Source organism: Carassius carassius, chromosome 32 (assembly GCF_963082965.1).
Source record: "Carassius carassius chromosome 32, fCarCar2.1, whole genome shotgun sequence".
Classification (NCBI taxonomy): domain Eukaryota; kingdom Metazoa; phylum Chordata; class Actinopteri; order Cypriniformes; family Cyprinidae; genus Carassius; species Carassius carassius.
Genome location: NC_081786.1, coordinates 28,869,617 through 28,887,893, shown reverse-complemented (window position 1 = coordinate 28,887,893; position 18,277 = coordinate 28,869,617). Strand labels below are relative to the sequence as shown.

At 38.4% G+C, this 18,277-nt stretch overlaps 1 protein-coding gene across 2 annotated transcripts in view; it reads left to right on the top strand.

Moving 5' to 3' along the window:
• Positions 1 to 18,277, top strand: part of ddhd1a (DDHD domain containing 1a) — a 37,221-nt gene that overhangs the window by 555 nt on the left and 18,389 nt on the right. Inside the window, exons 1-4 of one of the 2 annotated variants that reach the window (XM_059520909.1) lie at positions 1 to 817; positions 4,346 to 4,522; positions 8,464 to 8,559; positions 16,213 to 16,341. The exon at positions 1 to 817 is cut by the window's left edge and continues 555 nt beyond it. In XM_059520909.1, coding sequence (XP_059376892.1) covers positions 205 to 817; positions 4,346 to 4,522; positions 8,464 to 8,559; positions 16,213 to 16,341 — 1,015 coding nt within the window. In that variant the 5' untranslated portion in view covers positions 1 to 204. The remainder of the gene's footprint in view (positions 818 to 4,345; positions 4,523 to 8,463; positions 8,560 to 16,212; positions 16,342 to 18,277) is intronic. The other variant, XM_059520910.1, reaches the window with a different exon arrangement.

The window sequence follows — 18,277 nt, the reverse complement described above, 5'->3', positions numbered from 1 at the left end:
CTCCACGCTGGTCATTCATGCTCACCTGACCAGCAATAAACAGCTGAAAAACATGACATGCTGTCATTAATGGCTCCTGGCTGACGAGCTGTAGTGGCAGGTTGAGTGGCAGGTACGTTTTGTTTTGACATGACGTCATAGCCCTTGTTTGGTGACGTCACAGAGCTCAGTTCCGGTTGCCACTGGCTCCACAAGGAAGGAGTTATGAGCAGTCTTACTAAGAAAACACAGTTTATTAACACTCCTGGCAATAAACTGTCTTTTGGCAATAGATACCGTAATGATGCCTACATCAGCCTTTACGACGAGTCCATCGGGAGAGGGATGTACACAGTGCGGTCAGACACAGACACACACCCTTCACTCAGGAACCATGACCATCCTGCCTCAGGCGTCCTCCCTAGGGGCCGTCTGGACCCTCGCACACCTCCTGAAGACCGCACAGGCCCTGCCTCAGACAGCCACGGACAGGAGCGTCTGCTCGGCTCCAGACACAGACTCCAGCTGACCACCGAGCTGGGGCCCGAGGAGGTCAGGTGGTCTTACAAAGAGGACAAGAAGACATGGAAGCCCTTCATGGGACACGACTCTCTCAGGATAGAGATCATGTATCGCAGATTCTGCGAGTTAAACCAGGAAAGGGCTTTGAGGCGTGGTGGAGAGGAGACTCCAGAAGACGATGGGCTTGATGGAGGTCAGTCATCACTGGATACCAGCAAGAAGGGCAGCGACTTCACGATCGAGGCCGTGTGTGTCAGAGGAGGACTCTATGAAGTGGATGTGAGGAAGAAAGAGTGCTATCCGGTGTACTGGAACCGTAAGTGATGCTCCTTGATGGGTCAAGTCACTTTATATGTGACCCTGGAGCACAAAACCAGTCAAAAGGGTTCGTTTTTTAAAATTGAGATTTCATCTGAAAGCTGAACAAATCATCTCTCCATTGATGTATGGTTTGTTAGGAGGACAATATTTGTCTGAGATACAACTATTTGAAAATCTGGAATCTGAGGGAGCAAAAAAATCTAAATATTGATAAAATCATCTTTAAAGCTGTTCAAATGAAGGTCTTAGCAATGCATATTACTAATCAAAAAGTAAGTTTTGATATATTTACAGTAGGAGATTTACTAAACATCTTCGATAAACATGATCTTTACTTAATATCCTAATGATTTTTGGCATAAAAGAAAAATTAATAATTTTGACTCGTACAATGTATTGTTGTCTATTATTACAAATATACCCCAGAGTGTGTTGGTGCGTTAAGAGTTTAGGAAACTTGTTAAATGTATTGAAAAAACTGTCATAGCGATTGTAAAAAACTGTAATGACTAAAAATGTGAGTTTGAATCTCCATGCCAGGAATATTGTATCCAGTCTCATCACCAGATTCGGTCAGAAGATTTTGTCTGGTATTTAAAATCAGCAGACAGTGTTTTGTCTGACACCCAAAACTGTAACTGAGAGTCTTTTATCAGCCTGAGAGCTCGAGAGAGGAAGCCGTGAAAGAGCAGAAAGCAGGAGATGAAGTGATGATAAAAATGAGCTTATTTAACCTGGATTTCATCTGACCAGCACAAATCCAACAAGTGTTTTCAAAGTAAAGCAATAGAAAAACTGCTTCACAACATCACCCAGCCTGCTATGTTAAAAACGTTCTCTTATCTCTAACTCGTGAAGACCATGCAATCTGATTAAATATTAATAAAAAGCAGTACAAGAGCAAGGAACAAATAAAATAATAAGAAATATAATAAAAATGACTAAGCGGTTGAATGATACGTAAATTATTATTTAATTGAGTATTTAATTGATTTAAATGATTTAAAAACACAACACCGCCGTATAGTTGTTTTCTTGAATCTACAAACGTTGCTCTTGAGAGTCCTTAGACAGTGTTATTGAACATTTGTAAGTGTGTATATAATGTGCTCATCCTTCCAGGAACAGTACCTGCCCTGTCCACTCAATTATTAACAATCTTTGGTGTCTGTGACACCTGCAGTTTATAAGTAAGACCTCTTTTTCTTTTTTTTTCTTCTTTTTTTTCTAAACAATTTTTTGTTGGAAGTTGTCAACATTGCAAACCATTTTATGCACATAATTAGAATAAATCATAATATTGATTCTCCCATCCGGATTAAATATAGTTTTAAACCACTTTTAAAAAAAGAAAAATGTGCATTTTTCTTTTTGAAATATGCTATTATATAACAGGGAAGTAAAATGTAGTTGACGTTGAATACGACAGTGATTCAACTTTCACATGATGAAAAATGCTCTTTTTTCAGAATAGATGTTGAATCATTTTAAAGGCAACATTTTTTTTTTGCTTTTTGTATTAACTGTATTAGCATGAGTGTGATATCACTATAGTGTGTTTAGCAGAAGAGTTCAGAGTACAACTTTTAAATGCAGGCACACGGAAACTGATTTGGAGCAGGATGCACTTTGAAACAATTTTCACTCAGAAATATCCCTGAATTTTGTGTGAATAATTCCAAAGAAACGGGAAGTAACACATTATACTTCAAAATGGTACATTTAATTCAAAGGATATTTTCTTGTAACATGTACCTCAGTAATCTTTGTCTAATTGACAGCTTCAAAAAATAATTTTTATAGTGTAGATACACTTTTCCCAATGTTTCTTATGCTTGTACAAATGAATGATCCTATTTCCTTTTTCTATTCTGTGTTGTGTGCTAAAAGTGCTTTACAACCCGAATTCCGGAAAAGTTGGGACGTTTTTTAAATTTTAATAAAATGAAAACTAAAAGACTTTCAAATCACATGAGCCAATATTTTATTCACAATAGAACATAGATAACATAGCAAATGTTTAAACTGAGAAAGTTTACAATTTTATGCACAAAATGAGCTCATTTCAATTTAGATTTCTGCTACAGGTCTAAAATTAGTTGGGACGGGGCATGTTTACCATGGTGTAGCATCTCCTTTTCTTTTCAAAACAGTTTGAAGACGTCTGGGCATTGAGGCTATGAGTTGCTGGAGTTTTGCTGTTGGAATTTGGTCCCATTCTTGCCTTATATAGATTTCAAGCTGCTGAAGAGTTCGTGGTCGTCTTTGACGTATTTTTCGTTTAATGATGTGCCAAATGTTCTCTATAGGTGAAAGATCTGGACTGCAGGCAGGCCAGGTTAGCACCCGGACTCTTCTACGACGAAGCCATGCTGTTGTTATAGCTGCAGTATGTGGTTTTGCATTGTCCTGCTGAAATAAACAAGGCCTTCCCTGAAATAGACGTTGTTTGGAGGGAAGCATATGTTGCTCTAAAACCTTTATATACCTTTCAGCATTCACAGAGCCTTCCAAAACATGCAAGCTGCCCATACCGTATGCACTTATGCACCCCCATACCATCAGAGATGCTGGCTTTTGAACTGAACGCTGATAACATGCTGGAAGGTCTCCCTCCTCTTTAGCCCGGAGGACACGGCGTCCGTGATTTCCAACAAGAATGTCAAATTTGGACTCGTCTGACCATAAAACACTATTCCACTTTGAAATAGTCCATTTTAAATGAGCCTTGGCCCACAGGACACGACGGCGCTTCTGGACCATGTTCACATATGGCTTCCTTTTTGCATGATAGAGCTTTAGTTGGCATCTGCTGATGGCACGGCGGATTGTGTTTACCGACAGTGGTTTCTGAAAGTATTCCTGGGCCCGTTTAGTAATGTCATTGACACAATCATGCCGATGAGTGATGCAGTGTCGTCTGAGAGCCCGAAGACCACGGGCATCCAATAAAGGTATCCGGCCTTGTCCCTTACGCACAGAGATTTCTCCAGTTTCTCTGAATCTTTTGATGATGTTATGCACTGTAGATGATGAGATTTGCAAAGCCTTTGCAATTTGACGTTGAGGAACATTGTTTTTAAAGTTTTCCACAATTTTTTTACGCAGTCTTTCACAGATTGGAGAGCCTCTGCCCATCTTTACTTCTGAGAGACTCTGCTTCTCTAAGACAAAGCTTTTATAGCTAATCATGTTACAGACCTGATATCAATTAACTTAATTAATCTCTAGATGTTCTCCCAGCTGAATCTTTTCAAAACTGCTTGCTTTTTTAGCCATTTGTTGCCCCCGTGCCAACTTTTTTGAGACCTGTAGCAGGCATTAAATTTTAAATGAGCTAATTAAGTGGATAAAAGTGTAAAATTTCTCAGTTTAAACATTTGCTACGTTATCTATGTTCTATTGTGAATAAAATATTGGCTCATGTGATTTGAAATTCCTTTAGTTTTCATTTTATTAAAATTTAATAAACGTCCCAACTTTTCCGGAATTCGGGTTGTATTTAGTGTCCTCTGCCTTGTAGAACAGGATCGTATCCCTGTCATGAGAGGCCAGTGGTTCATTGATGGCACATGGACGCCCGTAGAGGAGGATGAGAGCGACCTCATAGAGGAAGAGCACCTGGCGTGTTTCAGAGGACAACAGGTACAGGACGCTTTTGAGACTGACACGCTGAGCAAGACTGTGGACAGAAAAGATGGTGAGAGACTATTACTAGCATATCATTTGGTTTTTCTAAAGAAGTTCATTGTAAAAAGAGAGCATTCCTCCTCTGTGTGAGGCTGGTAGTTAGTTTAGAGGTATTGGGAAATGAATGAGTGGAAGGTTTTGTTCCTGACAAGGTCACACCTGCCCTTATTGTCATTACCTGTTGAAAAATGACAGCTATATTCTATTCATAAACACACACAAGCTCTTTTTCCACAGGCAGGGTGCTGGTGCTATCTGGAACCACAGAAAATGAGCTCCACTGGAAAAAATTGCTGGAGAGTCTGCTCCACACTGACCCCTAAAACAAGCTGGTCTCAAACCAGGAAGGACTAAACAATATGTTTTCAAAACAACAATTAACTTAATCTGTCACATCTGTAATTACTGACACAAATTAACACTGGAAAACATACATCTAGATAGATAAAATACATTGCACAGTGGCAGTTGTTTAATACTAAGTTGTTCATGTGTGATGAAATATTATTTACAAATATCACGTTAATTTGATGAGTTTATATTAGTTATACATAAAAAAAAATGATGTCCGTTGCATTAAATCAGCTCGTGATGACCTGATGCTTAATGAGTTCATTTAAATGTTCTATAACGATATCTATGACATCATCTATAGTGATGTATGTAAGACATGCTGCATAGAACTTCTGGGTTGAGCACTGACAAGAGTTTAGAGTTAACATCCGTGTAAATTAACTTTGATAATTGAATTAGAGCAGTGATGGAAACTAAATACAGAGTTAAGTTAAATGTGCAACCCAGAAGGGTAATATCCATGATGGCTATTTAACACAACAGTTGAAATATACTGATTTAGGTCTTATTTTTTATTTAATTTTATTTTAAGGATTTTTTGTTTTATAGTGTAATGGATTATAGTCAGTAAAATAGGAAGGAATTGAATCGGATTATGAGATATTTAGTGAGACTAAAGTCAACTTGAGGATAAAGGAGAATTTGTACACACTGTATAGACTGCTGGAGACCGAAGGCCATGTCATGACAGCTGAAGAGAGGATTTTGGTACTGAGGATCTGGATGTCCTCAAATTACACTTTTGCAAAAAGCAGCAATCTCTTAATATGTCAGTGGGCCAGATGAGAGACTCATCTCAAATTGAAATTTTGCAATAGAGTCTAAGCAGCTAGGTACATTTCTCCTTTCTTTTAAACTACACTACTTCACTGTCTTGTAGGCCACTTACTCTTGAGGTGCTAAATCTAGATCATACAAAGTCACATCCAATGTGTATTTAAACTCTAACCTTAAATCACAAGGTTCATTAGAACAAATGTAACTTTCTTGTGCAGAAAATCTTGTCTCTCCTCCAGTCAGTAATACAAATCTCGTCATCTGCACTTTTACAGTTTATTGTCCTATCAGAATAGCAGATTCTATCAAATGAGCAATTTTGTTGAATAATCGACCTTGGGGTGTCACAGGGCTCTGTACTGGGACCTATGTTAGTCTTATTCTTAAATCATCCGGGTGCAGTGTTTGGTATAACGCCGTTTAAAAGGTAATGACATAATTTTTTCAGTAAAAGGGTAATCTAACTAAATACTTTTCCCGTCGTTGCAACGCCGTTAACATTACTGGACGTAAAATGCGGTGCGTTACTATGCATTGATTTATCCGAACGCACCCCTGGCTCACACAGCGAGTAAGGAGGTGGGTTAATAATGAGATAAGCGATTATGATTGGCTAAGGCAGAGTGATGTGTTTCATGGTAGCCAATCAGAGCCAGTGTTTTTACGCCAGCGGCGCCAAACACACACGCATGAACGCAACAGCTACAAGAAGATTCGCAGCAGCAGCAGAAATGGCGAGTCAGGAGCAATCCGATGAAAAGTTGGCATTTTCAAGGTGGAGATATAAGCACTACTTCAAATTCATTGTAGTCAAAGGCAAGAACGTGCATGTAATGTGTGACACACGCATCTACAAAGCTAGTGGCCAAAAACACTTTTCTTACAAAAATAATACTTGAAGTGCAGGATAAAACTCTTGCTGTCTGTTGACGTGCAATAAATATCGAAAGTTATGTACGAACACCTGTCTGTTCTATTCATTTTAACTGACTTGTGAAAACTGCTCAAAAAAATAAATAAAATAAAAATAAAATTCTTTGACATATAGCAACTTTTTTTTTTTTTAACAGTAACCCAAATAGTTACTTTCCCTTGTAACGAGTTACTTTTATTATAGAGTAATTCAGTTACTAACTCAGTTACTTTTTGGAACAAGTAGTGAGTAACTATAACTAATTACTTTTTTAAAGTAACGTTCCCAACAGTGTTCAGGTGTAGCTTCTTTTGATTGTAACAGCAGTTTCATGCTGGACACCACACTTTTCATTACACATGATACACATTTTGGTGTGGATTAGTGTTCAAAAGAATTTTACAATTTTCAAAAAAGTCAAATCTGCCAGTATTGACTTTGCATGTTAAACTGAGATGTGAGAACATTTTTATTATATGCTACAAATCTTGTGTTTGAGACATTATAGTGTAAAAATCTCTTTTACAAATGTAGACTTGTCCCCAAGGAATAAAATAAATGTTTAAAAAGGCTTGTTATAAGGGTCAGCTGTGTTGGGAATGAGCGCTTGGGTTTTGAAAAGGGAGATAAATGTTCTGCATTTCTTGGTGTTTAAGAAATAAAGGGAAGGAAAGACAATTAATAATACAGCCTCACAGAGGAGTGATTTCTCTCTTTAAAATGGAGTTATTTAGGAATAGGATCCTATTACATGCACATTAGGGTCTGTGTTCTAGTTAAGTCTTTAAACTCAGAAAGGTTTAGATGTTTTGAAGGTGTGGGAATGTTCCTGTGTGCAAGAGCTGTATAATCTCTGCAGTGCTTTGCTGGTTTATTATGAAACTACCAGAGATATTTCCTTGTCATTTATGCAGTTCTCTGCAGTAACTTGGTAAACTGTTTACCGTATTTTCCGGACTATAAATCGCACTTTTTTTCATAGTTTGGCTGGTCCTGCGACTTATAGTCAGGTGCGACTTATCAAAATTAATTTGACATGAACCAAGAGAAATGAACCAAGAGAAAACATTACCGTCTACAGCCGCCAGAGGGCGCTCAGTGCTGCTCAGTTCTCCTGTAGCCTACACTGAAGACATAGAACGCCCTCTCACGGCTGTAGATGGTAATGTTTTCTCTTGGTTCTAAATAAATGCGACTTATAGTCCAGTGCGACTTATATATGTTTTTTTCCTCATCATGACGTATTTTTGGACTGATGCGAATTATACACAGGTGCGACTTATAGTCCGAAAATACTATAAAAAATGTCACACAAGCACAATGAACTCAAAGTGTAGACTCTTAACAGTGCTTTGTCTTAATTGAGTTTTGTCAATGCACAATGCGTACATAAATACAATATGATCAAATTAAATTTAATAAAGCCATATTCTTGTGTTTGTAAACATGGTCAGTGAAAGATCAAAGTGTCAAAACAACAGCTCCCTTAAACACTGAATTATTATTATTATTATTAATTTGTGATTTACATGGTAGAGTGATTTTGTGTTTTCACTGTCTTCACTATTGAAACATTTATTGGTTAACACATCTGAAATAAGAAATGTGTTCTGGGTCATATCACATGCTTTCACTTGTCCGTAAAAAAGGACCTTATAAGCATGTGAGAAGCATGATTTTCACGTGTTACTAACACAGTTCTTGATGTTAATGACTTCAATGCTCAAGTGTGCTGCTGGACTGGCACAATTTTATGGCATCACTTGTATTTTGAGTTGAAAGTTATACAGTACAATGCAGTCTCATAAAACTGTGGGTTTTTATTAAAACTAAGATTTTGTGTTAGAGTGATATAGGAAAGTGATATTGCTAATAACGTGACCACTTACTGTTTTTTGGTTTGTTAGTTCTTTCCCATTTTCCCCCATTCTACCCTCACTTTCTATTCAGATGGAGTGGATATCAGACGAGTGCTAAAAGTCACAAGCGAAAGCGATGCCAAGGTACTACAACCCTCCTTTTTACTCTTTGTAGATGCTGATTCTCTTTTTCTGCATTTGCTCATTAGAAACCTGCATTAGCTTTACACCCGGAATCACAAATCGCTGTTTTTTTTTCTTTCTTTCTTATTATAGCTATTAGGACACTTTATGTAGAATCTGATGTATCCAAAATACCTAAATCAGTGTTTTGGATACATACATTGTGTCTCATGTTAAAGTTTATTGTAATCACAGACCTGTTCTTTGTGTCTAGTTGTACACCAAAATGTCATGCCAGATTGACTGATTGAAACAATTTTAACCCAGAAATTTTACGTTAATTTCAAAATGATTACAAAGGAATGGCAAATTACAAACCAAAGTAAATGTAAAACTGAAATAGCATGTTCCTGTATAATGTTTAATTTATAACTCCTAAAAGTATTTTTTTACAGTGTATTGTTAACTGATAAAATCCAAGGCCAGTAGTTCACAAACTTAGTCAACTTTGAAATCAAAATTTTTAATAGAATATTGACAAACACAAACAACATCTCTTCTCTGATGACATTTGCAAGCGTATGGACCAGAGAAACATCCCCCTTCATTGTCAAACTTTTTCTGACATTAGATTGTTTTGTTTTGCTTGAAAAGCCATTTCATTCAAATATACGTCACAATAGTGAAGAGAAAGTATCATTAAAACTTTGTTTAATCCATAATTTTCACCAGACACAACTATTAATTAACACAAGATAATATAGACACTTTTTTCACATAGACTGTTGGGTATGTTACAGAATACGACCATAAATTTTAATGCAATATGGTATAACTAGCTTATATTTTAGCATACTTTCCGTAACGGGGCTGATGAGACATGAGATGTGCGACTCCATTTGCAAGCTTTTATTTGACAGAGACGTGGTCTTAATAGGCATGGGTCAAACAATGGCAAACAGATATATAGAGGGCAATACAAAAGAATAATCCTACGGCAGGTGTGGGTCTACGATAAACCAACAATATCTAGACGGCTAGGCAAGAGGGGTAAATCAGAATCCAGAGCAAAGGGTCAAAACACGAGTAACAGGGCAAAGCGAGAAAAAGACTAAACTATGAAAACTATAAACTGAAACAGGATTATGAAAACTATAAACTGAAACAAGACTTTGAAAACTAGAAACTAAGACAAGACTATGAAAGCAAACACGAAATGGCTTGGTATCGCATCTCAAGGAGAGGGATATGTGCAGAGCCTCCCCCCCAAAAAGCGGCTTCCAGACACTCCATAAAATCGGCAGTGGAGCGGAGGTGGAACAGGGGGAGGGACGGAGGGACGGAGGGACGGAGGGCCAGGTCCAGGTGGAAGTGGAGTGGCCGAGGACCGAGAAGCAGGAAGCCAGGGTGGAGCCGACAGAACAGGAGCCCACAGGAAGAGAGTACACAGATGACCCCTCTAGCTGTGACAGGACAGGACGAGCATTCATAGATGGCTTCCATAGCCATGACAGGACAGAACGGAAGTTCATAGATGGCCTTCATAGCAGTGACAGGACAGGACGAAAGTTCATGGGTTGATACCACTGAAACCTCTAGAAGTTCTACAGCGGTACCCACAGAAAACGGGGAGTTCAATAATAATTCCTTCAACAGTGACATAATGGGTTGAAAGTGTGTTGCTGGGCGCCACCACCACGCAAGGAGCTGAAGTGAGTGCCGCTGCCTCAGGAAGGTTCTGCAGCATGTGCCGCCACCTCTGGAGAAACTGTAGCGGACGTCATCGCCTCTGAGGACATAACAGCAAGTGCCACTACCTCTGAAGGTTCTGCAGCATTAGCTGCCACCTCTGAAGAAATCATAGTGGATGCCACCACCTCTAGAGTTTCAGTAGTGGTGTAAGCAGCCCAAACGCAACATAAAGCGATCATAGGAAGCACTTTAAACTGGGGAATTAGTTCCTGAACAGGAGGGGTTGAGCGCGCTGATTAAGGGATACCAGCTGCTCTTACTGACAGCAGCGGTGAATCCTCCATGCTGGATACCAGTCTGGGATACTGAAAAGCTGACCTTTGGGTGCAACAGACAAGACATGATGAGCCCCTGGAAGATCAGCTGTGAAGTGATGTGACTCTGAACGATATGTTGTGATGTGACGAGACTCTGGAAGATCAACCGTGCCCTGACTGGACTCAGGAAGCTTGACTGTGACTTGACTGGACTCGTGAAGATCAGTGGTGACTTGAACTGACTCAGGAAGATCAGCTGTGGTGGCCATTTTGCAATCGTGCTCCACTGTTACTGCCATTTTGTGCTCTAGTGTGGCTGCCATTACATGAGTGAGTGCGGTGTCGCGTTCTTCCTCCACGACACCCACAGTGAATGAAGAGCCAACATACCACAAAGCATAGTCCAAAAACTGACAGAGTGATGAACGTGGACCCTCGTGTCTAACCTCAGATTGTAGAGGTTGATTTAAGGCCATTGCAAAGAAAAACTCTATCAAAAGACAGTCCGCTAGGTCTGAATAGTGTACTATGGCTAAAAATTCACGAACATAGTTCTCCAGATATCGCGGGCCTTGTCTAAGAAGTAACAAAATTCTTGCCGTGTCTATACCTGGCCAGTGATCCTCAGAAAAGCCGCTGGATCCTCATGTGGCGAGTATTCTGTAACGGGGCTGACGAGACATGAGATGTGCAAATCAATGTGCAAGCTTTTATTGGACAGAGACCTGATCATAACAGGCCTGGGTCAAACAATGGCAAACAGGTATATAGAGGGCAAGACACAAGAATAATCCTAGGGCAAGAGTGGGTCTACGATGAACGAACAGTATCCAGAGGGCTAAGCAAGAGGGGTAATCCAGAATCCAGAGCAAAGGGTCAAAACACAAGCAACAGGGCAAAGTGAGAAAAAGACTAAACTGAAAACTATAAACTGAAACAAGACTATGAAAACTATAAACTGAAACAAAACTATAAACTGAAACTGGATTATGAAAGCTAGACTAGAATATGAAAACAAGACTATGAAAACTATAAACTGAAACAAGACTATAAAAACTATAAACTGAAACAAGACTATGAAAACTAGAAACTGAAACAAGACTTTGAAAAATAGAAACTAAGACAAGACGAAAAAAGGCAAACACGAAATGGCTTGGTCTCGCAGCTATCTCAAGGAGAGGGATATGTGCAGAACAATACTCGGCCGTGCTCGAGAAGTCCAATGCTTATAAAGCATGTCTGATGACTGTGCTGTGTGTGTGTGTGATTGTTCTCAGGTGTGATTGTTATCAGGTGAACTTGTGATTGGTACAATGGATCATGGGAAATGTAGTCCAGGGTGTACTGTGTAGTGTGAAAGTCTGTGTGGTGAGTTAACGGTAGTTCAAAGACCAGATCATGACACTTTCAGACCTGTCAATCATTTGCTTTGTTTTCAGAAACAGTTACTTAATGTTGCGTTTTCTCAAAGTTGCGTTGGTTCGGTTCGCTTGCATAAAATGTAGTATGCTTGCCAATATTCCCTTGTGCAAGTCAAATGTGAGTAAAACTGTCGTCTTATTGGTCAGAGTTCACCTGGGCACGTTCCTCTGCTTCATTCATCAAGACGGACTGACAAGTTCGCTCCATGGACTTCTTGTGGGTTTATTTATTTGTAGCATGAATGTAGCCGTCATACCTGCTTTAACGGATACATTTATTTAAAATATATTTGACATATTACATATATTTTTGATATGTTCAATTCACAACTGCGGCTAGAGAGAGTCCTTCAAAATACATGCGTAAAACCTGTCGCCGCTCAGAAATTATGACAAATTTAAATTGATCTAAATTTTATTTAAGTTGTTTCTGGATATTGATCTAGATGTTAGGTGTAGAATTCTGCCATCTATTGGTTAGAGATAAACCTAAAATTATTACAGTCCAGGAAAGAAGTTGACCAGCAGGGGGCGATAGAGAGCCATTCATTTTACTGGATGTGGCCAACTGCTGTTATACATTTTGTGAATTTATGTATATATACACATTAGTTTTTGATGCATTTTGAAATGTCTGTTTTTACAAAATGCCACAATTTATTTATTTTTTTGTGATTTTTTTTTTTTTTTTAAATAATAACATTACAAATGTTGGATGACAGCATGAATACCAATAAAAGAAAAAGACACAAAACACACAAAGAACACAAGAAAGGGTAACTTAAAGTGAACATACAAATAAACCCTGTCAGCCAGTTACAGAACAGAATAATGCATCATCAGTTTAAAACAATTCCTTTAGCGCTTGGGCTTTACTACAATAAGTGACCATTTGTATTCTAGCCCCATGAATCCTTGCTGTGCTGCGTTTTAAAAACAAACAATATAATGAAACAACAGCAGCCAGAATCTTCTAAGGTCCATGTCAGGAGTCAACCATTGCTAAAATGCCACAGAAATTTGACCGAAATTAAAGTGTAAAAATGTTTTTATAATAATTAACTTTAGGATATAGAATAAATTAAACATGTAAATAATGCCAGCAGCAAAATGCAGAAATCAAAATGCGTGAGGAGTGAACATCAAATAACAATGAAAAATTTACAATCACATTATGTTTGTGTGTGTGTGTGTGTGTGTGTGTGTGTGTGCGTGCATTTGGTCTCAACCCTTTATATTTTTGTTCTGCATTTGGGGCTGATTATATTTGACAAATTCTATACAAATGCTTTCTGTGGTAGTCATACCTGTTTGTGTGTGTGTGTGTGTGTGTGCATTAGGTCTCACTTCTTTATATTTTTGTTCTGCATTTGTGGCTGATTTTATTTGCAAATTCTATGCAAATGCCCTCTGTGGCAGTCATACCTGTGTGTGCGTGTTCGTGTGTGTGAGCATGTCTTTTCCACATTGCATTCGTGCTCTAGTACCTGGCCTTCATTTTAGTGTGAAAATTATCAGATTTATTAATTTTATTTTTGACAATTTTTTCAATTATTAATTTCAATTTGGGGTCAAAGATCAAGATTTCTAAAAAAATAAATAAATAAATTACTTACCTTCAGAACAACCGAATCAAGTCCTCTTTTTATGTGAATAGATAAATAATCTAGAAAAGTCACAAAACCTCATACCGCTGAGATGAAGGAGACCATTTTTTGTAAACTAGGGAAAGTTGAGGACAGATTGAGGGTTGAAAAAAATAAAGGTGCTTAAAAGGTTCTTCACAGTGTTGCCATAGAAGAACGATTTTTAAGGTGTTCTTACAAATTGAAAGATGTCCTCAGATTATGTCCCTGGGAAATAATTTTGTGTCTGTCAGGAGACTCGACTCGATTTTATCACCCCGCTGTCCTTTAAATGTCCTCACTTATACAGATGAGATTGATAGAGGGATGGTCGCTTGACTGTAGAGATCACCGCCGTTAAAGAATATGAACCTGTCAATCATCTGTCCTTTGTTCTCATCCAGATCCATCACTCAATCGGTTTTTGCACAATGCTGTAGGCCTTGCTTTGCTCAACCGTAGACGCCTGTGCAAAAGAGCAGCTCTGAGTACAGACAAGGGCACTCTTATGGCGCTTTTCCACTGTATGGTACGGCTCAGCTCAGTTTGTGTTTCCACTGCAGTTTGGTACCGCTTTAGAGTAGGCAGGATTATTCACATCATTATAGTGGTGCAGCCTCTACTGCAGCGACTCCTGGAAATCTTTTCATCCTCAAGCTCTCGCTGGATCTGCTCCTCTGCTATCAACGAGAGGAACGTCTCTATTTCCTCAACAGACAGCCATTTTTTTGGTTGTTTTAAAAAGGTTTGCTTGTTCAAAATAGTTGCGTTCGATCCTTCACTGGCTGTGCTGATTTAAATCTAGCGGTTCTGTTGTGTCACAAGTTCAGTGATCAGCAGAGTTTACACGTCATGTTTTGGTAATGGTACGGTTCACTTGGAACCTCAACCGAGGTGGTACTGAAAAAGTATCAGGTACAGTACCCAGTGGAAAACTCCCCAAAAGTGAACCGTACTGAACCATACCCTGCAGTGGAAAAACACCATTAGACCACAGTCACACCTTTTCCATTAAGAGACCAAATTGATTTACAGGTGCATTTGTAATGTTATAGAGGCAAAGTTTTTCTAGGCTTATTAATTGTATGTCATATTCTTAACATTCCATTAAGTGTATTAATAATATAATAAATAAAGCAATAAATGATGTCAAAACAAAGTGATAGTTGTAGATTCAAATCTAAAATTGCCAGTAGGTTGGGCCAAGTCTGTCTAATGAGCAAGCTGTCTCCTCATTCATTCATTCATTCATTCATTCAGTGACGAAGCAAATGGTTGTAGTGATGAATCAGTTATAAACCTGAGCCCCGGTCCACTCCAGTGTGGCACTTTGCTCATTATGATTTTTTTGGGAATGTACAAAGCCCAGTTAATCTAATAAATAATGGTTTAGCTTCACTTACATTGGGAATTATGGAAACATTTGGATTTGTGCTGAATGAGAGCGGTGAGCCCATACTTTCAGTTTGGCTTTAAATTAGGTTTTGGCTTGTTTATAGCTAGTCTGCTTTCTGGGCATAATTGGCTAGATTTTATTAATAAACTGTGTGCCATATTTTGGTTTTATCCCGTTTGCATCTATTAGTCTCCCTTAAGCATTTTCTATAGCCTGTTTGCATAACGTTGCATTCATTCATCTGCTTTACTAATAGTAATGCTATTAAGGTTATTAATGTTACAGTTGTTATTAGTATTAAAATAATTAATAAATACCAAATTGGGCCTCGAATGTCACTGTTATCGTACATTTAAGCCACAGCATTGTATGTGAATGGTGGAAAAATACACTTTTTGCATTTTTCCCCCCAAAATTTGCATGCCTGTAACTCAAGAAATATTACAGATATCATAATATCCTTTTAAAGTATGGTTCTTAACACGTTTATCTTTATATCTTCATCTTCTATGTGATTCAGTTCCAGAGATAACAGTGATTTCAGTGTGGCTCCATGAGTAAATTGTTAAATTGTACACATTTATATATAGGTTACTTTTTTTTTCATTTATTTATTGAGCACTTTTACACAACCGAATATTGACCAAAGTGCTCTACAATAAGTAAACACATCAGAACATAAAACACAACACTAAAACCACAATAAAATGACAAATGCCTGAGCAACAAATAAATGTTGAAACTGGAATCTAAACAATTGCACAGATATTATTTTTAGAGAGTTTTCATAAGTAAGCGCTGAAAATGGGTCAAATTCAACAGCTCTTCATGAGTTACAGGCACATAAGTCAAAACTGTATGGAAAGTGATCCACGTTTGGTTTAACAATTTTCTCCTGAAGCCACATTGAGATCCCCATTTCCAGAACTGAATCATATAGGCCCTTAAAAATTAAAATACCAAAATGAAAGTTTATTTAGAACTGAATTCAAAATGAAAGTTTATTTAGAACTGAATTCAAGATTTCAAGATATCTGTAAAATCCACAGGTAGGCAAGAAAACGTTTGGGGAAGAATGCAAAAAGTGCCACCATTGGCATATAATGCCACAATGATGACTAAAGTCAACAGATTTTACTGCTATACCTGTCAGTCTGACTAAAAAAAATGATAATGCTGTAATTTTAATTGTAATTAAAAATTGTAATTTTTCCTCCACGCAGCCGTTCACAGTGTGCAGTTGAGCTGCAGTCATGTGGACTGGTACAGCGTGGACGAGGTGTATCTGTACAGTGATGCCACCACGTCTAAGATCGCACGCACCGTCACGCAGAAGCTGGGCTTCTCTAAAGGTGAGGGGACACACGCTTATCAACCTGCTGTTCAATCACTGCTGTATTATTAGGCACATTTGTTATATTCCTTTAAAAAAAAACTCTCCAAACACCCAGCACATGCATAGACTTAATATGATGACAGTGTTATTTTAGTATCATTGTTATACTTGTTAAAGTTTTTATGAATATAAAAAAAATTTAATAAAAAATGAAAATGGAACGAATAAACAGTCGTGGCCAAAAGTTTTGAGGATTACATAAATATTGGAAATTGGAAAAGTTGCTGCTTAAGTTTTTATAATAGCAATTTGCATATACTCCAGAATGTTATGAAGAGTGATCAGATGAATTGCATAGTCCTTCTTTGCCATGAAAATTAACTTAATCCCCAAAAACCTTTCCACTGCATTTCATTGCTGTCATTAAAGGACCTGCTGAGATCATTTCAGTAATCGTCTTGTTAACTCAGGTGAGAATGTTGACGAGCACAAGGCTGGAGATCATTATGTCAGGCTGATTGGGTTAGAATGGCAGACTTGACATGTTAAAAGGAGGGTGATGCTTGAAATCATTGTTCTTCCATTGTTAACCATGGTGACCTGCAAAGAAACATGTGCAGCCATCATTGCGTTGCATAAAAATGGCTTCACAGGCAAGGATATTGTGGCTACTAGGATTGCACCTAAATCAACAATTTATTGGATCATCAAGAACTTCAAGGAAAGAGGTTCAATTCTTGTAAAGAAGGCTTCAGGGCGTCCAAGAAAGTCCAGCAAGCGCCAGGATGGTCTCCTAAAGAGGATTGAGCTGCAGGATCGGAGTGCCACCAGTGCAGAGCTTGCTCAGGAATGGCAGCAGGCAGGTGTGAGCGCATCTGCACGCACAGTGAGGCCAAGACTTTTGGAAGATGGCCTGGTGTCAAGAAGGGCAGCAAAGAAGCCACTTCTCTCCAAAAAACATCAGGGACAGATTGATCTTCTGCAGAAAGTATAGTGAATGGACTGCTGAGGACTGGGGCAAAGTCATATTCTCCGATGAAGCCCCTTTCCGATTGTTTGGGGCATCTGGAAAAAGGCTTGTCCGGAGAAGAAAAGGTGAGCGCTACCATCAGTCCTGTGTCATGCCAACAGTAAAGCATCCTGACACCATTCATGTGTGGGATTGCTTCTCATCCAAGGGAGTGGGCTCACTCACAATTCTGCCCAAAAACACAGCCATGAATAAAGAATGGGACCAAAACACCCTCCAACAGCAACTTCTTCCAACAATCCAACAACAGTTTGGTAAAGAACAATGCATTTTCCAGCACGATGGAGCACCGTACCATAAGGCAAAAGTGATAACTAAGTGGCTCAGGGACCAGAATGTTGAAATTTTGGGTCCATGGCCTGGAAACTCCCCAGATCTTAATCCCATTGAGAACTTGTGGTCAATCCTCAAGAGGCGGGTGGACAAATCAGTTATCAGTCAGGATTTGGCCGAGAAGTTGGTTGAGAGCATGCCCAGTCGAATTGCAGAGGTCCTGAAAAAGAAGGGCCAACACTGCAAATACTGACTCTTTGCATAAATGTCATGTAATTGTCGATAAAAGCCTTTGAAACGTATGAAGTGCTTGTAATTATATTTCAGTACATCACAGAAACAACTGAAACAAAGATCTAAAAGCAGTTTAGCAGCAAACTTTTTGAAAACTAATATTTATGTAATTCTCAAAACTTTTGGCCACGACTGTACTATGATTGTAGTCAATGTTACTGGAATTTTTTTGTGTGTGTATTCTCTTTTTTTTTTTTTTTAATGTCTCTTTAAGTTTTATTAGTTTTCAAGTCATTTTATTTTAGTGATTTTATATTAAAAAAGCGTTAACACTTTAGTTTAAGGACCAATTCTCACCATTAACTAGTTGCTTACGAACATTCATATTACTAGCATATTGGCTGTTTATTAGTAT